Source organism: Halichoerus grypus, chromosome 10, assembly GCF_964656455.1.
Source record: "Halichoerus grypus chromosome 10, mHalGry1.hap1.1, whole genome shotgun sequence".
NCBI lineage: Eukaryota > Metazoa > Chordata > Mammalia > Carnivora > Phocidae > Halichoerus > Halichoerus grypus.
Window position 1 is genome coordinate 121,959,761 of NC_135721.1, and position 23,194 is coordinate 121,982,954.

The following is a 23,194-nucleotide window of genomic DNA, read 5'->3' on the forward strand; positions in this document are numbered from 1 at the left end:
CCCACTGCAGTGAAGGTCTTTGGGCTCACTGGTTAGGAGGGTCTGGATAGGGAGAGAGTCTCTAGGGTGTTCAACTGCCAAATCTCCCATTTACTAAGCACCTACTACAGTTCAGAGCATTGTGCCAAGCTTATATGGCCAGCTGGGTAAGAGCAGGAATCAGAGTCAAACTCCATGGGCTCTAACTTTAGCCACTTCCTAATCGTTGTGATTTGCAAAAAAATACTTAACTTCTCTAGACTTTGGTAGTGATGGTGATGATGGTACCTACCTTCCTTGTGGGGTTGCAAGCAGATTCAGTGCATTAGCCATCATTAATATCAATGACCCTAACTTCTATTCAATTATGTAAGTAGTATTATCACATTTAATGCGGAAAATGGTTCAGAGAAGTTAAGCAAATTGCCCAAAGCTGCCCAGCATCCTAATGACAGAACCTGGATTCCAACTCAGATGGGGCAAACCCCTAATCTGACTGTCCCCCGCTCCATTTGAACACAGCACAAAGTTGTGTTCACATCCCAGGGCTCAGCAAGTGTGCATACCTTCCAAGAATGTCAATGATACACTATGATAAAAATAACCTCTCACATTTATATACAGTGCTTTATAATTTATAACTATCTTTCACGTTCACATTTGACTCTGAGGGGGAAACCTACTTTTCATTTGTACACATTTTATACAACACAATGAAGCAGAAACTGTTTACAGTGGCCTACAACTTACTGAATGTATATATTTACTTACAAATACATAGCATATATATGGTATGTGTGACTGTGCATGCACATGAGGGCAGATAAATTAAAACACTTTTTTTTTTTTAAGGGAAGGTTGTTCTCACTAAAAAAAGGATTTGATCTCAGCATTAGTCGCCCTCTCCACACTCCTTTTTAGCGTGCACTTCAATGCAAAAGGTATGCAAAGAAAGGCCTGGAGCTAAAGCTGGAATCAATCAGGGGAAAGAGAAACTGCTCTGGAAATGAGAAGACTTTGCATCACCTGGTTGATCTGGGAGGGAGAGAAGATGATGAAAAATCCCTGCCCACTACAAGGACCTTTAAGTCTACAGAAGGATTTCAAGTTGTCTGCTGGTAGCAGAGCAAGGCGATCCCTTGCCTGTGTCCCATCAAGCATCAGGAGAAGAAAGAGCCTTGTGTCCACGCAGCTTTGGGAGAGTGGTGGAGAGAGACCAGTTCCATATTCGGTCCAGTTGGGACAGCCAGGAGAAACAGAGCGATGTTCTAGAACTCAGGGCAGGCAGTGAATGGGGGGGGGGGGGTAACATGGGCTTCCCTGGGAATCTAGGGGGCAGGATCAGACCAGGTGCAGGATTTGGAACGGGGAATTCTGGTCAATACTTTATAGCTCTGATAAACTCACCAGCTGGTACATGGGCTGCATATTTATATTTCAAAAAAACTGGGACAGTAATTACATATGCAGTTTTGCAAGCTGATTTTTTTAACTTACCACAGCATGAACACTGACCCATGCCATCAGATATTCTATGAAATACATGGTTGGTAATGCCAGCATAGAATTCACTGTGTGCATGCACAAGAATTTTCCTTAACTGTGCTCCTATTGTTGGGGCATGTAAGTGATTTCCAAGTTTTTGCCCTTATAAATAATGCAGTGACGACCTCCATGCATACAGCTCCTCTTGTGCAGCTCTGATTATTTTGTTAGAAGAAAAAAATTAGCAAATTGTCCTCTAAAGACGCTGTGCCAGTTAACCCACCTGGAGCAACACCTCTAAGAGACCACTTCATTGCTCCTTGCCAATGCTGATTTTTTACCAATTAAAAATAGATATATTTCGGTCATCTTATAGGTTAACAATGCACTTAATTTGATTATCTGTGACATTGGACATTTTAAATTTGTTCTTCACCATTCATATTTGGTTTGAAAATTACCTGTCAATATTTTTTGGCCTTTTTTTTCTATCAGGATAATGACATTTTTATTGACTTGTTAGAGTTCTTTTATGTAAGAATATTATCCCTATCTTATCGGTTCTGTCATATTTTCCCACACCCAGCTTACCCATTTGCTTTTCGAATTTTGTTAATATAGAAGTTTTTCTTCTCCTTTTCTTTTTACATAGTAAAATTTGTGAACTGTGACTCAATGGCATATTTGTTTGCTTTCAATGAACTGAAAGGTCCTCGTAATAAAAGAACAATATTTAGTTTCCTCTGGTTCTTGCTTTTTTCTGCTTTTAAGTTCTTAATCAATCCAGAATTTATTTAGCATATCATAATATATATGCAATGCATTCTATTTTTCCAAATTATTAACCAATTACAAATAGACTGTTAAGCGATTCTCCATTCATATAAATGTTAACAGCTAGTTTCACTACGTACTGCATTATTTTCTGGGCTTCAATGATTATAGCTATGACACATGTTGATATTTCACAGTGAAGTGACCCCCACACCACTTTTTTAAAGCGCTCTATTATCTTCTCCTCTATATTATTTTCAGATAAATTTTGAAATCACTTTGTCAAATTCCAAAAAGAATCCGGGTTTTGACTGCAATTGAATTAAACCCATAAATTAATTCGGGGAGAACTGACACCCCCACAATATTAAATGTGCTAATCCAACTACATGATGTATCTCTCCATTTATTCAGGTCTTGCTTTATTATCCTCAGTAAAGTTTTACAGATGTGTGTGTTTTCATACATAGTTTCTACATATTTCTAGGTTTACTCCTAAGTATTTATAATTGCATTTGAGAACAGGATACATTTTATTATATTTTTATATGGTTATTACTGGCATATCGCTATTGATTTTTGTTTATTTGCTTTGTGTCTGACCATACTACCAAATCTCTTGGTAATCCTAACTTTTTTTTTGTTGTTTAGTTTATTCTCTAGGCTTTGATGCTGTAAGAATATTTGCTCCTAGGGAAAAAGAAAAAAAAGTGCCTTTCCATTCCTAGCTTATTAAGAATTCTGATCAGTAATGAAGGCTGATTTTTTTTCAAATTACTTATCAGCCTCTCTGGAGATCAGATGGTTTTTATCCTTTGACCTACTGGTATGAGGCATTATACCAATAGCTGTTCCAGTATTCAATATTTTTCATCAGTGCCTTTCTGGAATAAACCCAACTTGGTCACAGTGCCTTATGCTTTCATAATGATGCTGGATTCTGAGGGTCATTTTATTTTATTTTTTTTAAAGATTTTATTTATTTATTTGACAGAGAGAGACATAGCGAGAGAGGCAACACAAGCAGGGGGAGTGGGAGAGGGAGAAGCAGGCTTCCTGCGGAACAGGGAGCCCGATGCGGGGCTCGATCCCAGAACCCTGGGATCATGACCTGAGCCAAAGGCAGATGCTTAACAACTGAGCCACCCAGGCGCCCCTCTGGGGGTCATTTCAGAAAGAGCTCGAGCTTTGTAGCTATGTAGTTCAATGCTCGGTTCCCAACTAGGCCACCTGGTCAGGTATATGGCTTTGGGTAAGTCACTTACCTTCCAGACAGTGGAGGAAGTTATACCCGCCGCCACCCACCCCCCCATTAAGTTGCTGCAAGAATTCCAAGTAAAGTCTTCAAAACAAGCTCAATGCTATGGGCCTTGCATACTACAGAAACTCAAAACTGGGTAACCATGGTTCTCATTACTATAATCACCCAACTTCTTTGTGTTGCTGGCTCAAGATTTTCATAGGTAGAGGAATGACTACCTCCAATTTTAAAGTATTTGGGAGCTATTTTTTTAATCCAGCAAGTTTGATAAACAACTTTTATTATCATTAATACTACCTCTCCATGGCTCACTTTTTCTTCTAATCTCGATTTTCAAGGTTAGAAAGAATCAGGGAGTATTTACCAGGGTATGTTTGTTGACTTATTGTACTTTACCCTCCAGGCCCTAGTTCTCTAAGGATGATGGGGGAGCAGAAAAATCTAAAAGTAACAGGATGTTTAATAGGGTTTTTCTTGTTACTTGGGAATTTTACCCAAGGCTACAAAACCAAGAAGATTAAGGAGTAAGTACTACCACATCCTCCAGAGAACAGCTGAGGCACTTCCAGATGTCCTTTTTGAGACCATCAGAGGCACCCAACTGGACCCTCCCTCTCCACTCCAACACCACACTCGGCCCACACAACAAGGAGGCCACACAGACTGGGAGAAGAGACTCCTGGAGGTTGTGAATAGGGGTAAGGGAAGAAGGCTTTAGCTTTTCTCCTCATCTTCCCTAAACCAAGTGAGGGGCTCCAAGGTAGCCACCTGTAGACATCATGTGTGCAGAGGGAGGGAGGGGAGAGGGTCTGCAAGGAGAGGGACATCTCATGCCCCAGCAGATGCCTGCTCACGTGCAGACACCCTTTGGCTCATGCAGCAACTCCTGAACAAAGTATGGTGAGAGCAGGCTTTCTCTCTCTTCATCCCCTCATTTCTCCTCCATGGTCCTATGTTCCAGGGGAGGAAGGAGGCACAGAAGCAACAGAGGAAGCAGAGGAGGAAAGGAAAAGTGGAAGAATGAGGACTGCTTCTCCAAATCATTGTGCACAAGTGGTTGTCAAAATCCATCTTCTGTGGGCGCCTCCAGTCTGAGCTCACCGGCACAACTCGGGCAACAATGTCCCTTTGAGCCTGGTGTGCCATGCATGGAAGACTTTCTTTCCCTAGTTTGTCATGGTGTTGGAAATTTCTCCATTGGTCTTCAGATTTTGCTTTGATTCTGGGTGGGATGGTGATCTGACTACTACTGGTTGATCCTGCTGTGCTTCCCTAAGACTCATGGGTAATCACACCAGGATTATGGCAGAGCAGAGATGGGAGTTAGATGTCTGGGCTCATACCATCATCCTGCTCAGAAAGAAGCTCCATTTGCTTCTAATTCAGAGCCCTAAGAGTTAGGCCAGGTAATACTACCCCTATTGAAGCTGATGCTTATAGAAACTTAAGAAAAACAAAAAAGCAAAAAGGCCAGTTACATGGCTTTGTTCTATTTTCTAAACCCTCAGTTCCTCCTTCTCTCTTTCTATCCTTCCACTCCGCCCTAGAACTGCAGGCTAGACTGAAAACAGAGAGCCTGCCTGAGGATGCTCATTGAAGAGAGTGAAGACTAACTCACCTCCATGCCTGTTTGCAAGTTCTCATGTTCACAAGCCTTGGCCTCCCAGAAAAGAGATGGGTCTGGATAACATGCTTCTCTCTCTTACTTGGGACTAAGACCAAACTGGAAAAAGCGCAACTCCTATCTACACCCCCGACCCCATTAGCAGGTACCATCACACCCACCACTGTGCCCTGCAAGCATGCATCAAGAACTCCAGCGCACCTGCAAAGCCTTTCCTTTCACATCTTCCCTGCAGCTCTGAGCTGCTGTACTCACCCACCACTTTCTGAGAAAGGAAAGACAAGAGCACTAGAGAAGTCCTTTATGACAGGGTCCATCATGCCAGAATGAAAGCAATCGGTTTAGATCCTGACACCCTCCTTCCTAGGCCTGAAGACTATTTTTTTTTTTCCAAATAATGTTCATTAAGGGGCTTCTATGTTTTGGGTTCTCTACTAGGCTTCTAACTTATATCACTGAGGCTTCACAAGAAAACAGTGTGTTATAATCTCCTGTAAATGAAGAAAAGCAGCAGAACCACAGGAAGGTGCACGGTCATCCAGACAGCAAGTACCAGCTGGAAATAAAAACGAGATTCTTCTTGGCTCTAAAGCCCCAATTCTTCTCACTCAATTCTAATGACTACTCTCACTTCATTGAGCCCAGCAATATGAATTCCTCCTTATTCCCTTAGAGGAGACAGACACATATCACTTCAAGTAGGAATCCATAAATATGTAAATAAAATATAATGTGCAATCAAACCTCAGGTGGAGGGAAAGAAGAAGAGAGCTCTCCAAATCAGCAGTGTGTGTCACATTTCGGGCTGTACAAAGTCACTTTCCATTTGGAAAACCTGAACAATGTGAGCCCACAATGAAGTGGGTGCCCAGGCAAGGGGGCCTTTGATTTACAGGGAGTAAGCAATCACGGTTGGGGGAGGGGGTGTTACGATCACTAGTTTGCCAGATTGTTGATTTGTGGCTCCACAACTGTGAAGTGACGGTTATTGCCGAGCGTCTGGCTCAAGCAGGGCTTCTAAGGATGAAGGGAATAGATTTCCAGAGTGTAAGAGAGATAACTTTGGGTTGCTGAGGACCTGTTCCTGAGATAAGGAGGAATATGTCTCCTGAGAGTAAAACCAGACCCATATATAAGTGGGTGTTGAAGGGAGCCAGATTCAGGTGACAATGAGGGAGAATTTCTTCTGTCTGATTCTGCATGAGAGTTTTAAGGCATCAACAAGCAGATGCTCGGGCCATTAAAAGTGTTACCTGGAGAGAAGATGAATTGGACCAAGGGTGTGTCTGCATCTCTCCTCATCTCACTGGCCTTCCCCAATTGCTGGCTCTCACCCCCATTCTCAATGCCACTGACCTTGGTTCTCCTTGTGAAATCCAGATATTGATGCTAGCAGCCTCTGCTCTTTTGAACCTAAAGGACACTCCGCTCCTATATAGGACCCCATCCAGAGTTTTGTGATAACCAGCTAGTATTAGGTACAGAGTAATGGTAACCCCCAGGATCCACAAAGTTAAATGGTCTGCTATGGGAGATACTGAGCTTTCCCTCAGAGACAGCACTCAAGGTGAGGCTGGATCGGCAACAGACAGCCCTCCTAGGACCCAAGTCCTATCCCTGGATGTCTGCTGTTGGAGATGTGCCACAGAAAACCATCCACTGTTCTAGACAAGAAAACCTTTGAGAGTCCAGACTAGGATCATCAGATTCTGAAGTGGGATCTCCCATGAGATGATGAAGAACAAAAGAATATGGCCCATCCCTTCACCTGCCAGTCAGTCCAGACAAATGGACATGTAAGACTTCCTGTTTTAACAATTCATAATCACAAACGACAGATGTTGGCAGGGATGTGGAGAAAGGGGAACCCTCCTACACTGTTGGTGGGAATGCAAGCTGGTGCAGCCACTCTGGAAAACAGTATGGAGGTTCCTCAAAAAGTTGAAAATAGAGCTACCATACGACCCAGCAATTGCACTACTGGGTATTTACCCCAAAGATACAAATGTAGGGATCCGAAGGGGTACGTGCACCCCCGTGTTTATAGCAGCAATGTCCACAATAGCCAAACTATGGAAAGAGCCAAGATGTCCATCGACAGATGAATGGATAAGGAAGATGTGCTATATATACACAATGGAATATTATGCAGCCATCAAAAGGAATGAAATCTTGCCATTGGCAACGACGTGGATGGAACTGGAGGGTGTTATGCTGAGCAAAATAAGTCAATCAGACAAAGACACGTATCATATGACCTCACTGATATGAGGAATTCTTAATCTCAGGAAACAAACTGAGGGTTGCTGGAGTGGTGGGGGGTGGGAGGGATGGGGAGGCTGGGTGATACACATTGGGGAGTGTATGTGCTATGGTGAGCACTGTGAATTGTGCAAGACTGTTGAATCACAGACCTATACCTCTGAAACAAATAATACATTATATGTTAAAAAAAAAAAAGAAGATAGCAGGAGTGGAAGAACGAAGGGGGAGACGAACCATGAGAGACTATGGACCCTGAGAAACAAACTGAGGGTTTTAGAGGGGAGGGAGTGGGGGGATGGGTGAGCCCAGTGATGGGTATTAAGGAGGGCACGTTCTGCATGGAGCACTGGGTGTTATATACAAACAATGAATCATGGAACACTACATCAAAAACTAATGATGTAATGTATGGTGATTAACATAATAAAAACTAATGATGTAATGTATGGTGAGTAACATAATAATAAAAAAATAAATAAAAATAATAATAAAATAAAATAAAATCCTGTGCAATCCCATAGGATGCAATGAGAAGAAAAAAAATTCATAATCGCAACATCCTGAACAGTAGCAGCAACCAATAATGGGTTAGCCTGGTGATGGGTATTAAAGAGGGCATGTACTGCATGGAGCACTGGGTATTATATGCAAACAATGAATCATGAATCACTACATCAAAAATTAATGATGTAATGCATGGTGATTAACATAATAAAAAAATAAATCTAATTAAAAAATAATTTGTTTTATTACAGGCATCTGAAGAGTATTTTGAGCTTTTCAAAGCACTTTGATGTACATGATCACATATGCAGCACATGCCTGTATCTCAGGACGGATGGCAAATGATTAAACTGAGCAAAAGAACAAAATGAACAAAATGATAAATGAAAAAAAAAAAAAACAAATGAATGGGGCATCTCCAGGGAATAGCATGAAGAAAGAAAATCAGACTTTCACTGGTACTAAGAAGTCCCTTTGATTCTACAATGCAGATGCCATCAGGTGGTTCTCAGAGAAGATGAAGAGGTAGCCCGCTGGTCTCTCCTAGGCTCCATGTTTCCGATGCCATCACTTGCTGGGCATTTTTACCCCCAAAATAACATCTTCAAACCTGAACACGCTCCCTTGCCCCGAACCCAGCTATTGTTTTCCATCCCAGAAAGCAGTTCCACCACTCATCTCTCAGCCATCCAAACCAAAAGCCTAGGAGTATCATCTTTGGCCCTCTTCTCTCACCCCCACATGCCCTATCTGATAGTCTGTCCAAGTTCTGGCTTAACTGGCTAAAAGTCTCGTTCTGAACTCCACAGACTATTGGGCTAGGATGCTGCTGTGTCGACAAACTCTTGACCATCTCCACTCTTAAAGGTGAAACCCCACTCCTGATGCACCAAGGACATACCTAGCCAGTGGCCTGTCGGACCTAGAAGAACCAGAATACATCCCCATCTGCCCTTGCTGAACTGGCCCCCTGGTATCTTCCTGAGCTATACCTGGGCACTTGTAGCCTGAGCTCCTGCTTTAAGCCTCTGCCACCAGGGCCTAGCACAGAGTCTGGCCCAGGGAAGGGGCTCCAGAGATGTTTGACGGGAAGGCCTATGGCTGCAGTGGACTAGACCATGCGGCTGGTCTCCATAATTGCCAGGCTCCCTACTACCCAAGCCCATGCTCCAGAGGACGCATGGAGAGTAGACTCCATCAAACCATGTGATGGGGAGCTCCCTGGGCCAAGAGACTTAGTGCTAAACACTGAATTGATCTGTGACCTTGGTCTGATGATTCTGAGCCTTAGTCTTCCTCCCGTCTACCTCTCGGAGCTGCCTTAAGGATCAACATAATGGGCACACCCCCAAAGTGGCATGCTGGTGTGGCACGGTATACCAGTGGTTCTTCAATGTGGGTGTGCCTCAGCATCACTCAGAGGGCTCCTTCAAGGACAGATTTCTGGGCTCCACCCCCAGAATTTCTGAATCATTCGGTCAGGGCATGGGGCCTAAGAATTTGCATTTCTAATGCATCCCCGAGTGATGCTGATGCTGCTGGTCCAGGGACTACGTTTTGAGAACCAGTGCTCCAGACCACTTTAAGAGCACTGCTTTTCCACAGCAACCTGGTTTTTCTCCAGGAAGCATGCTATTTCAATATTCGACTTTATGTTTATGTTTTACCCTTTTTGCTGTTTTGCTGGAATCTTAACTGAGTCTGTAAATTCCTCTGGGCAGAAATTACACCTTCCACATTCCACATTCTCTCATTTTCTGTTTTGCAAAATAATGAGTACATTTCCAGTGTGACTGATAATAGAAAAAGGAATGGGGGGTACTCAGAGAGTACCAACCCCAATAAACAGCATCCACAAATGGATACCAGCCCTGAAATCCACTTAAAAATTAATTATGAGGCAAAGAACATTCTACCATCAGTGGCAATGTGGGAGAGAAGATTATGTTCTTGATGACACATTTTGTAAAATGTGGGTTATTTAAGATTTTAGCTGTAACTTACTTAAACACCAACATTTTTTGAAATATAAAACCACAAACAGCATTTCAACTCATAATTTTTATAGTGATAGTCAGACAATTGTGTTTTCCACATGTAAAATCCATTACACAGTCGTGGCAACAGTTTGCAATAGATTGTAAATTTTTATTGAGATGATCATCTTGCGATTGAATTTCAAAATGTATTATATGATCATCAGCAAATAAGTCCATGGGGGCTGCTAAAGTACTTTGAGTATCATTTATAAAGATCAAAAACCCTGGAAACTCTTAGATTTACCCCGTGGAAAGAGAAAAGTCTCATTGGCAGGATCAAATCAATTATTTTATGGATGAATATTGAATTGCAAAGCTGAGATAAGGTATTACCTTGTTTAATAACATAATCTTATGTCCTAAAATAGGTTTCATAATCGGGTTTCAATAAGGAATTTTACAAAAGGCCCGCTTTTGAAAATAATCAAGAAAATGGCATTTCCATTTATCACAGTGGTTCGATGACGTTCAAAAGAATATTCCCAAGCAATGGACATCCTCACTAACCTTGGGTTCCATGCTGTCGAGATGCACTACTGAGGTACTTAAGAATGATTACCGTCAATTCTGCTATAGCTCTTGTTTTGACAACGCGAATGTTGTTCCAACATGATTGACATATTAGGGGACAATTTGAGCACAACACGAATGTCACACTTACTATGTGTGATTCTGTATGGAAAACACTACTGAAGCAGAAAACCCCACCCAGCTCAACGGAGCCACACAGGAATACACAGAACGTACCCACCTCAAACAGCCACTTGCTACGTCCACTGGCTGGACGTGCTGAGAGCCACATCCATCCACAGCGGATGTCACAACTTGCCACCATGTTCAGAAAGCACTCTTCACCCACCACTGTCGCCCACAGGTTGCAACCTTTCTGACACACACTTCCAAAGCAAACTTCGGGTCCCTTCAAGGAAACACCTCATATACACTGCAGTATATATGCATATCCTACACCATTAACATGCGGGACACTGTGCCATCACTTTTACTTACTTCCCTCTCTTTTTAAATGTGTCACTGATGAAGTAGGAGTGTTGTGCCCCAATCCTACTTTTTCCCGTTACTCTGATGGTTTTTACTGTATAACTTTCCATATTGCAGTGATTTTTAGGGACACATAGGTCACATTATAGTAGAGCTAACTGTATTTTGCTTTGCTTTCTTGTTCTATGAGGTCACTGTGCTGATGGGTCCTTTTCTCCCCACCCAGAAGCCATCAGTGACTCTTTTCCCAGTGGAAGCCAATGGCCCATGCTGCCACCTCCCTTGCCCACCAGTGGAAGCTCTGTATTCCATGCTGATGGCGCACACCCCTCTGCTTGCATTGTGGTGTGACCGATCATCAATGGCATTAGGGTCAGAAAAACCTGAATGCAAATTCTGACTGTGCCAGTGGTCAATTCTACCCCTTTGTACAAAAAGTCTTAAAATATTGGGTCTCTATTTCTTCATGTATATATGAGATAAAAGTACTTACATCAAATGGTTAGAGGAGAAAAATGAGAAAATATAAATAATGGGATATAAAGGAAAACAAAACAAGACAAAGCAAAACATTGAGTTCTTTTAACTTCTTGAGTTCCATTCAGAGCTGGAACATATCAGGGATATAGTCAGAGATACAATCCTAGCCAATGCTCCTCCAGAAGCCTGGAGTCCCCAGAAATATTTATGCAGTTGGATCAAAAGAATCTTCTTAGACACAGTCCCAGACACCAAACTCTTAAGCAGCATCCAAAAACCTCAGAGAAAGTGCTGGAGTCACTAGCCCCCAGAGTGCACTGAGCCAGGAGCTTGCAGAGATACAGAATCCAGACCACCCTTGGAGGGACAGTCCTAGTCCAGACTCTCAGGTTGGAACTAGGAGGTTCCGAGGGATACAGAGCCAGAAAGTTCTTAGAGATTAAAGCAGTTCCAGAATCCACTGAAAGACACTTTCAGAGCCAGGAGGTACTCAAGATATGGTTGGCACCAGGAACCCTTCAGAGACAGAAGGAGGAACCCTCAGGGAAACTATGAAAACCAAGGGCTCATTAGGGTCATAGGCCCAGCCATGGATCCTCACAGACAAAGTTAAAATCACAAACACCTTAGATATATAACAAGAATCAGAAGCACTCAGGGATATAGTTCAAACAAGGCCTTTAACAAGGCACACAGAGCCAGAAGCCCTCAGGGACCTAAGACCAAGAACCCTCAGGGACACTTTTAGTACTAGGAAGCCTCAGACATACGGAGACACCAGAAGTCCTTGCAGAGACAGAACCAATGTCCCACTGGAAACACTGTCAGGACCAGGAATGTCTCCCTGACATAGCTGGAGTCAGGTGGCTTTACGAACCACAGTCAAAGCTAGGCCATCTCCAGAGTTACCGCCAGACCCTGAAAGTCCTCTAAGGCAAGACCAAAACCCTGACTATTGCTCTCTACAACAGGATGCACACTCCCATCAGAGAAGTTTCAGGATGATTGTCACTGATGCCAAGAGGAGGATCAACTGCCCAACCTCTCAAAATGTAGCTATAAACGAAGTTCTTACCTGCACATTTGGTTCTGGTGGTGAGGGGAGGCCCTGGTGGCCCCGTGCCTCCCTCCCCTGGTCGTGTGAGCAGCACCCGGATCTCATACTCCACGTCAGGGTCCAGATGCCACAGCTTATAATTGGGAGAGTCAACTATGTGGGTCTCGGCCCAGGTGCCCGTGGTGGTGCGATATTCCACCTCCTTCAGGATGATGGGGCCATCGCCGATGATAGAATTGGCATTTGGCTTGATCCACAGGTATGTGGCCCCTACGGCCAGCAGCTCTGGGGGGGCGATGGGTGTGGGAGGTTCTGGAAGACAAGGAATCAGCAAAGGATGTCAGACCCAAGCGGTTTAGAGAGAAGAATCGAAGCATGTAAGGACAAGGACAGAATTCCAGAGAGAGCTATATACAGTCGCTCAGATCCCTTTCTTAACTCCATTCACGTCCTACTCAAATTGCCATGATTTTGTATGTGAATACCTGAGTCAGTATTCCTTCTCCCACGCTACCATATCTCCTTCATTTAAAGGAAATGAACAATGGATCGTGGACCACCACATCAAAAACCAATGATGTATTGTATGGTGACTAACATAACATAGTAAAATTTAAAAAAATAAAGGAAATGAAGAAAGAAGGCAACAGTGGGTAAATGGATTTTCTAGAACACAGCAAAGATGCCTAGATTAATATTCTGTTTTCTATCCTCAAACGAGAACATGCTTTACTAAAGTGGAGTTTGGTTCAAAGCCCAGGGGAGTCTGAGATTTACAAACATTTCTTTCATAGCAACACACAGGTTGTTAGTGGAAGTTCTCCCCAAATAGTGCTTGGAGCCTAAGAAGCAAAAGGATGATGGCACAGCAAAAATTCAGCTTCCTCCTCAACTCCAGTGGGTTCCCTCCATCAGGGCGAGTGTCACTGGCACAGTGGCCCCTGTGGGAATCAAGGGTCAAGGGAAAAGTCATGCAGGGTTATCCTGCTATGAGTTGCCCCTCTCCCATTAAGTTCTACTTCTTCAGCTAAATAAACGAGAATTTCAACAAGCCCTCACAGTGGGTCTTACTGGCAATTCTTAGCCCTCTGGCAAAGCTGCAGAAATTAACATTAACTTTGTATTCCTTATTTACCAAGAAATCTCATACGCATTACTTTGTGCAAATCTTCCACCTCCATTTTGATGGATAAAAACAAAGAACCCAAGCAATGGGGTCACCTAACGGAGATCATGAAGCTTACAGGTAAGGCAGGATGGAACCCACATCTCTCTGCCTTCCCTTACCAGCTATTCCCTTGGAAAGCTGTTTGCCTCTAGATGTCCATTTTCTAAAAATCAAAGTGTATATATTTGCTATTTTTGTCTGCAGCAGAAAATAGCAGTGGAACAATAAAGAAAATAAGAACGAAAAGAAAATAAGTCCCCTTCCCTATGACCCAATATAATAGCCATTTTTATTTCTCCATGTTCCAATTTGTATTCATATATTTAAGCCTTTTTCATACAGCTACAGCAATACATAGACCCAATGTTTTTCTTCCCTCACTTACTACATTCTAAAGACTGTTTACAACATGGATTTTGTCGTCACTGTCTTAAATAGCTACAGAACCATCTATCAGGTAATCACACTAACTAATCTCAAATGGCTGGGCACATGAGTTCCAAGTTTTGCTATGGTAAATAATGCTGCAATGAACAGCTCTGTGCCAATGACTCCAGTTTTTCTTGTCTTATGTTTTTTTTGGAACCAACTGCCAGAAATGGGATCTGTCAATGGATATGAACAAGTTAGTGACTCTTGGGGTAGAATTAGGAAGTGGAGGGTGAGAGGAGGCATCTGGGGGTGGAGTACAACATAGATATGTTCGAAAACTTCTGGATGGCCTCTGGGCTATTCAGGTGGGTGAGGCAGGTACAGGTTTCAGTCTGAAACTCAGGTGAGAGCTTCAGGATAGATTAGACTCCTTCCGTGTTTGCTTTTTAACTAATTACCTAGCCACAAAGATTCTCCAGAGACAGAATAATTGCTATGAAACAGAGGTGGACAATATTTTCTCAGTGTGACTTGAAGCAAATCTTAAGGGACAACTTCAGATTGCCTCTATTACAGCCTGCCATTTGGTCAGAGAAGGAAATTAAGCAGATTAGTCAGGCTAGATGCTTTTCTTTACAAAGCCATGAAGGTTATTACTCAAGGCCTTGTTATCTCAAAGGTGTTTGCAAATTGATTTTTGGATAATTTGTTCCAGGTAGAGAAGTTAAGTTGGCAGGCAGATAATTTCTGGGCTCATCCTTTGTGCATTTTAAATATACAGACCCTCGTATCACCACTGTCAACTCTCCAGAGTTCCCATCAGTTTCCAGGGAGGCCCCCAGGGTGGTATATGGTAGCTCTGTGACGACCCTGCCCAACTCCTTAATGTAATTATTCACAGGCTGGCCCCGGACAGAATTAAGTGCAGCAGACTTCAATACTTTGGGGCTTGAGCAAGTGGCCACATTAAGCTCTCTCCCATCGACTTTACACCACGATTTTTGCTGTATTTCAGGCATTAGCAGTAAATTGCTGACCACCAGAAAGAAAATAAAGTATCACTCTTTCCAAATGTTCGGTCTCCTTTCTGATGGTAGGTACAATATAGTAACAAACGTTCCCTCGAGTAAATAAATGTCTCCATCTCAAATGACTTAGTAATTCACATGTCCCTGTGCAGACTAGCCAATGAGGTTCTCTCTCCCTCTGTCCCCTCAAGAATATATCATGAAGTACATCAAAGCGCTTCAGCTACTTGGTTCTAAGCAGCCATCAGATTATTGTTTTGTTTTCTCTTTTGTTAGTAACCACTGATTTATAATTGGTATTCTTTTAGAAGTCACACGTCCTAGTGATTCAAAGAGAGAAAAGTAGGGATGAGACACATTATTATATTATATTTATATATTTATACTACTATATATATTATATATATGTTTATATATTATTATATTTATATATTATATATATTATTTTTTTTTGGTAAGCACCTCCCTTTTTTAAATGAAAAGAAAGACCATGTTTGTCAGTTCTCCTCTTTGACATGAACTGTTCAACCAGACAGTGCAAGAAATCGAGGAGGCCATCTAATCCAACAGCCAGAGTCTTCAGGAAGGAAACCAAGGCTGGGGAGGGCTCATGGCCTGTTAAGTAGAAGAAGGTGGGGGTGGGGCATCAGAACTCAGGGCCCAAGCAGCATTCTTGCTCCTTCCTTCTTCTTCTTGTACATCAGATGTTTAAGTAATTAGCCAGAAAGGTCACTCAGGTGTCTTTCCTAGTAGTTTTTAACTTTTGAGGATGCATAGGCCCTTGCAAAGATCTGATGAGAAATCCCAGCCTCTCTTCGCAGGAAAATGCACATAAGTCTATTACTGAAAGTTACGCCCACCATTTCAGGCATTCACGAACCCTTCTGAAGCCTATGCATGAACCCCTGAAGAGGCTATGTTGAGAATAAAGGAAAAACACAGAGATCCTGCTGACAGACCACATGCCCATAATAGTCTACAATTCTTTGGGACCCCGAAACCACCCTTTGTTGCAGTCCATGGCAGGGGCTAGAAGTTGGGAGTACAATCATGTAAGGAAATGGAACTTGATGTTAGGTTCACAGATCTAGTGCTTGCAGGCTCTCAGGGTCCCAAATATCTGGGTGAAAATAAACATGCAAAGATTTCCATAGGACAATGCAAAGTAAATGTGTAGGTCCTCATGGCCATAACCCACCCAACACATTCATAAATTTCACATTTGGGCTAAAATATTTAATGGTTAAACATATGACCCTACCGGCAAAAATGAACTATTGGGACTTCATCAAGATAAAAAGCTTTTGCACAGCAAAGGAAACAGTCAACAAAACCAAAAGACAACTGACAGAATGGGAGAAGATATTTGCAAATGACATATCACATAAAGGGCTAGTATCCAAAATCTATAAAGAACTTATCAAACTCAACACACAAAGAACAAAGAATCCAATCAAGAAATGGGCAGAAGACATGAACATTTTTCCAAAGACATCTAAATGGCCAACAGACACATGAAAAAGAGCTCAACATCGCTCATCCAAATCAAAACCTCCATGAGATACCACCTCACACCAGTCAGAATGGCTAAAATTAACAAGTCAGGAAACGATAGATGTTGGCGGGGATGCGGAGAAAGGGGAACCCTCCTACACTGTTGGTGGGAATGCAAGCTGGTGCAGCCACTCTGGAAAACAGTATGGAGGTTCCTCAAAAAGTTGAAAATAGAGCTACCCTACGACCCAGCAATTGCACTACTGGGTATTTACCCCAAAGATACAAATGTAGGGATCCGAAGGGGTATGTGCACCCTGATGTTTATAGCAGCAATGTCCACAATAGCCAAACTGTGGAAAGAGCCAAGATGTCCATCGATAGATGAATGGATAAAGAAGATGTGCTATATATATATACAATGGACTATTATGCAGCCATCAAAAGGAATGAGATCTTGCCATTTGCAATGATGTGGATGAAACTGGAGGGTATTATGCTGAGCAAAATCAGTCAATCAGAGAAAGACATGTATCATATGACCTCACTGATACGAGGAATTCTTAATCTCAGGAAATAAACTGAGGGTTGCTGGAGTGGTGGGGGTTGGGAAGGATGGGGTGGCTGGGTGATAGATATTGGGGAGAGTATGTGCTGTGGTGAGCGCTGTGAATTGTGCAAGACTGTTGAATCACAGACCTGTACCTCTGAAACAAATAATACATTATATGTTAAAAAAAGAAGAAGAAGAAGAAGATAGCAGGAAGGGAAGAATGAAGGGTGGGAAATCGAAGGGGGAGACAAACCATGAGAGACTATGGACTCTGAGAAACAAACTGAGGGTTCTAGAGGGGAGGGGCATGGGGGGATGGGTTAGCCTGGTGATGGGTATTAAGGAGGACACGTACTGCATGGAGCACTGGGTGTGATATGCAAACAATGAATCATGGAACACTACATCAGAAACTAATGATGTAATGTATGGTGATTAACATAATATAATAAAAAAATAAAATGATTTTGATTAAAAAAAAAAAGATATGACCCTACCCATGAAATGCTATATCCTAAGTAGAAATCTTCTACAAAGCCTATCTTCGCAGTTTGGGTGGTTATAACAAAATACTACAGACTGGGGGGCTTAAACAACAGACATTTATTTCTTACAGTTTTGGAGGCTAAGAAGTCCAAGATCAAGGTGCAAGCCTATTCAGTTCTTGGTGAGAACCCTCTTCTTGCTTTGCAGGCTATCTCCTTCTTATTATGTGCTCCCATGATAGAGAAAGGAAGATCTCTGCTCTCATCCTCCTCTTATAAGGGCACTAAACCCATAATGGGAGCTCCACTTACATGACCTCATCTAAACCTAATCATCTCCCAAAGGCCACTCCCCCACCTCCTAATACCATCACATGCAGGGTTAGGACTTCAACATATGAATTTGAAAAGGGAGGGGCACACAATCATTCAGTTCATAGCAGAGGCTATGTTTTCAAATCCATCCTTCTCTTCACGAGGGGCTTTGTCTGTCACGATCTTGAGATGAATAACCTGATAGAACTCCCTGTGAAAAGAAACCCCAACTAGTACATACTCTGTTTCTCACGTGCCAGGCAGAATGCTGAGCATGTGGACTTTAGTGGCCGAGAAACATGGACTCTCTGGACGCAGGGAATGAGAGCGTAAGGCAGTCAATTAAAGCAGCAGTGACAATGAAGTGGAATGAAAGTCATGATGGGAGTGGCAGAGGCAGTTAGGAGGCCCATGAGGGGACCTAATCTGGTTTAGAGGTCAGGGAAGCTCTTGCAGAGAGAGCTTGTGACCCGTGGGCCTGCGATTCATGTTAAGTTTATGAACAAAGACAGAATGCCTTTGGGGTTCCTGTAGTTCTGAAATGCCGGGGAAGGTACTACACAGGGCCAGACTGGTAAACAATTAAAACTAGGTGCTCAGAACATTCATTAGTTCACTCATTCTGCAAACACTGAGCACCTGCTATCTGTCACACGCTGTTCTGAGCACTGAGGATTCAGCAGTAAACAAAACAGACACAATCCTCTGCCAGCAGCTTACATTTAGCTTTCACTCAAGCACAGAGAGAAAAAGGAGTAAGAATAAAAGAAGGTAATTCAGAAGCTGATGAGAAGGAGGAAACTGGAGGATAAGCCAGGCCCAGGTGTAAGTTTATGGATAGACCAAATGACGTGCATCCATACAACAGAATACCGTACAGCAAGGAAAAAGGAACAAATAATTGACACACACAACATGGGTGAGTCCCAAAATTATGTTACGCAAAAGAAGAAGAGAAAAATGCATGATGATTCCATTTATATGAAAAGTTCAAGAAGAAGCAAAATTGACCTATGGAAAGTCAAAATTACAGTTACCTACGGGAGCATATACTTAATGGGATAAGGCACGAAAGAACTTTCTGGAGTGTTGAAATGTACTACATATTGATCTGGGTGATTAAATAATAAAAAGCAGAACAGTGTTACCTCTGGTGGGGTGACTGCCTGGAAGGGGACTTGAAAAAATTTTCTGGGATCATAAAAATTTTCTGTATCTTGACTAGGGTTATGTAAGACTCATGAAGCCGTATGCTTCAAAGAAAGGTATTTTGCTATACGTAAATGCTATGTTTAAGGACAATTAAGAAACAAAAAAAATATAGCTTATCTGTGACCCAGCAGGTGGGAAGAATGCCAATAATTTTACCTGGAGCTGAACCCCAGACAAATGGAGGGAATGAGCCATTAATCCCATATGATTTATCTCCAAATAATTATATCAGCATCACCAGACGCTTGAATTCCTAATGATTTTTCCTAAGAAGAGGTTGTTCCTCCACACACCAGGACTCATCCATGAGCCTTTCCACATATGAAACCAGCACCCCCCTCCTTCTACTTGACCCTGCACCATAACTGTGCAAAGCCAGGAATAAGTGTCTCACTTTTGATGGCACTCTCCGCCGACAAAGTCTGGAACCAAATCCAGAGGGAGAAAGTCTGGCCTTCAGAGAGCTGAGAGATGCACTGGCCCCTCTCAACTGGGCATCAAAGCACTTCAAGGAGAAGCCTCTGTGAGCCTTCCACATACGAGTCCTAGGCGGCAGCTGCCCTGGACCTGCCTAGGCACTCCTTCAACATGTAGGTGGTGAAGTGACCCCTTAATATAATTCCGCCTCATCCTCAGGCAGCAATCTCCAGACCAATTCTGTCTTTCTTTTTCCTGCTGTGAGCACTTGTAACAGTTTGACTCCCCAGAAAATCCGACAGAGAGCAAAAGTGCTTCAAATAGCTAGAGAGCAAGCTTTGTGCGTATGTATTGTCTGCTCTAGACAGAAATCAAACCTTTTGAGAAAAACTAAATGTTGCCAAGACATGAAGTGAGCCTCGACATGTTTTAGGTGGATGGAACCTAGCCTCTGACACTTTCCACCACCCTCTGCCCCCTATCTGATCACCTTTCTAATTGCATCACTATTTACTGACCCATGAGAGTCTGCGGGAAGCCCCCCGCCACCCTACCCACCAACAGACACACAGACCCTCACGCTATTTAGTCATTCCTACTGCCATAGGTTAGCACATGCCATTTTTCTCAATTAGAACATCTTTCCTTTTACTTTTAACCAAACCAGGCCCATTTTTCTTTCCAGTTCTGCGTCATGGCTACTCAGCTGCATGACCACAGGGCCAGGCACACAGTGGATGCTCAAAGCATCGTACTCGTTAGATATTCTACTGACTGGCATGCAAGACTGTTCCATAAAATAATGACTTAAGGATCAAAAAGGAAAAGGGAAAACTAGCTTGGACTCAGGGTCCAAATCTCTCTCTGCCCCACCTTTACCACTAACCAGCTCTGTGACCCTGGACAAACCACTCAACCTCCGAGGCTCTCTACTTTTTCATCTTCAGAATGAAAGACTGTTTTACAATTCTAATTAGAAAAGTATCTAAAGTCTCTACCAAGGACTATAGGGATGCTATGTGCATATGTTCATGGACTCTACCTTGAGTGTGAATTGTCAACAGGAGACCCCACCTTCTCCCTCCCTGGCGTGGACCCATGAGGTCCTTGAGCAGAAGATCCAAGTAGACACAGCATTATTCTACCAGGACAGGCCTACCAGAGTTAGTCTTTGTGCCCCAGCCTAATGCAGAGTCAATGTTCAATAAACATTGGATGTCTTATTCAAAAGAAAATTTTTGGTACGTTTTCCCAAAATAAGAGGTTGGGGCTGCAACGAAGAGATGAAAGAGAGCAAGAAGGAGAATGTTAGAGAGCAGGGAGTGGATATTCATGCTAAGAGCTGCAAGTGCTTGGGGAGAAGACATCAAATACGTGGAACAGAACAATAATGAAAGACCTAGCCGAAGAAAATTTCTTTGAAATAAATGAAGATCTGAGTTTGCAAAGGATGAAGAACATGGTGGGCTTCAGGCAAAATTAATGATGAGACTCAAAATTAAGCATGAACTGGTAATATTTTGAAATACAAGACAAGGAAAGTTCCCACAAGCATCTAGAGTTTTAAAAACAGATCTCCATCAAAACAAAAAAGACTAAGCAATCAGTTCTCAGACTTCAGCATTTCAATTTGAAACACTGTGGTGTAATGGGGAAGTTGATGAAAATAGTAATAACAATCCCAAATGACGGCAGCGGCAGCTAATATGTACTGCAAAACTGTATGCACCTGTCACTGTTCTTAGTGACTTAGAATATTAACTTGTATAATCATCACAGCAACACCAGGGGTAGATACTATTATGATTCACTTTTTTCTTAAAAGAAGAAAGAGGGGCATCTGGGTGGTTCAGTCAGTTAAGTGTCTGCCTACAGATCAGCTCATGGTCTTCAGGGTCCTGGAATCGAGCCCCACATCAGGTTTCCTGCCTAGCGGGGAGTCTGCTTCTCCCTCTGTCCCCACCCCCTGCTTGTGTGCATGCACTCTCTGTCTCTCTCTCTAATAAATAAAATCTTTAAAAAAAAGAAGAAGAAGAAAGAGATGCAGATCAAGTAAGTTGCCCAACGTTGAACAATTAGTAATTCAAGAAACCAGGATTGGGGTCCCAGGCAGCCTTCTGGTGGGTGGGGCCTCCCAACCCTAATAATTTAACACACACACAAAGTTTTAAGAGGATGTTTCGTGGCCCAAGAATTTTACAGCCAGCTAAGTTGTGGTACTTTTGCACAGCCAACAGAAAGATACTCTCAGACTCTGAAAAATGCAGGAAATATAATGTCTACTTGCCCTTCCTTAGAGAAAAAATTACTTGAAGACAGACCCCCATCCACCCTGGAATGAATCAAAATTATGACTCTAGGATGGGAGGGAATTGAGATACTAAAAGTATTGGTCTTATGGACACACAAAATTTCTCTGGAATAGTCTCTCGTTCTTCCCCTTCTCCAGGTGCCTCACTTTTTCTTGTCCTTCAAGAGTCCGTTCTCCTCTGGGATGCTCTTCTGGATCTCACCTCAAGGCTGTGTTCTCTGTGCTCTGTGGGTGTCTTAGCCCAGAGTCCCGAGAAACAAAGCTTGAGACAAGCATTCTGTGCACGTGACTTGACTGGAGGAGTTTTGAGAAGGAGAAATAGTAGGGGAAGGTCAGGAAGCCAAACATGGTTGTGGTTTGGGCTGCAGACTCAATCAGCCTGATCCCAAGGGAGCTCTGGAACACAAACTGCACCACCTCCTGTCCCCCACTGAGGCAAGGGCCTCAGCCATTTGTATCCCTGCGTCACTAACTGGCTACAGTCTACTCTAGGGGTACAGGCATTACCCCTCAGCCAAGCAGCATCCATGTGGTTGAGGACAGTTACCCCAGGAAGAGGGTACTAGTTTCCTAAGACTTCTACAAGTAGTGTACTACAAACGGGGTGGCTTAAAGCAACAGAACTCTATTGTCTCACAATTCTAGAAGTGAGAAGCCTGAGATCAAGGTGCCAACAGGGACATGCTTCGTCCAAAGCTTCTTCTAGCTTCTGGTGCTTGCCAGCGGTCATTCATATTCTCTGGATTATAGACGCATCACTCCGATTTCTGCCTCTGTCTTCACGTGGCTTCTCCCCTGTGTGTCTGCGTCTCTATGTCCAAATTTCCCTCTTCTGAGAAGGACTTCAATCACATTGGATAAGCACCCACCCTTCTCCAGTATGACCTCACTTTAACTGAATAAATTACATCTGCAAAGACCCTCCTTCTTTCCAAACATGGTCATGTTCTGAGGCTCTAGGAAGAACCGGAATTTGCAGGGGAACAATCAGTATTCAATCAGTACAGGGGGAAACTAGGAACTTTTAGCAGCCACACTCCTGGCAACTAGGGGATGCGCACACTAGCCAGGGGAAGGAGACGTGGATTGCTCATGCCAACAGCATCCCCTGGAGTGGAGAGGCACCTCAGTGCTCCCTGGGTGCAAATTCATCACAGAATTTGTACATGGAGACGACTTGCTGGTGGATCTTTCTCAAGAGCAAACACCAAGCCATTTCTGCCTGGATCCCCAGACCCCATCACAGGGCCTGCTCTATGGTGGGCTTGATCCTGGACTCAAAGCACCCCAGCAGTTTTTCCCTCCCCAGGGTGGTATTTGAGGACATGGACCATCCATGTGCATTTGCTCTTTCCTTTTCTGGCATAAGCAT

The 23,194-nt window shown here is 43.0% G+C and overlaps 1 protein-coding gene across 17 annotated transcripts in view; it reads right to left on the reverse strand.

Annotated features, from left to right (window-relative positions):
• PTPRT (protein tyrosine phosphatase receptor type T) overlaps positions 1 to 23,194 on the reverse strand; it is a 1,085,477-nt gene that overhangs the window by 589,098 nt on the left and 473,185 nt on the right. For all 17 annotated transcript variants that reach the window (XM_078057227.1, XM_078057222.1, XM_078057226.1 and 14 more), the window contains exon 7: positions 12,486 to 12,779. In XM_078057227.1, the coding sequence (XP_077913353.1) occupies positions 12,486 to 12,779 (294 nt within the window). The remainder of the gene's footprint in view (positions 1 to 12,485; positions 12,780 to 23,194) is intronic.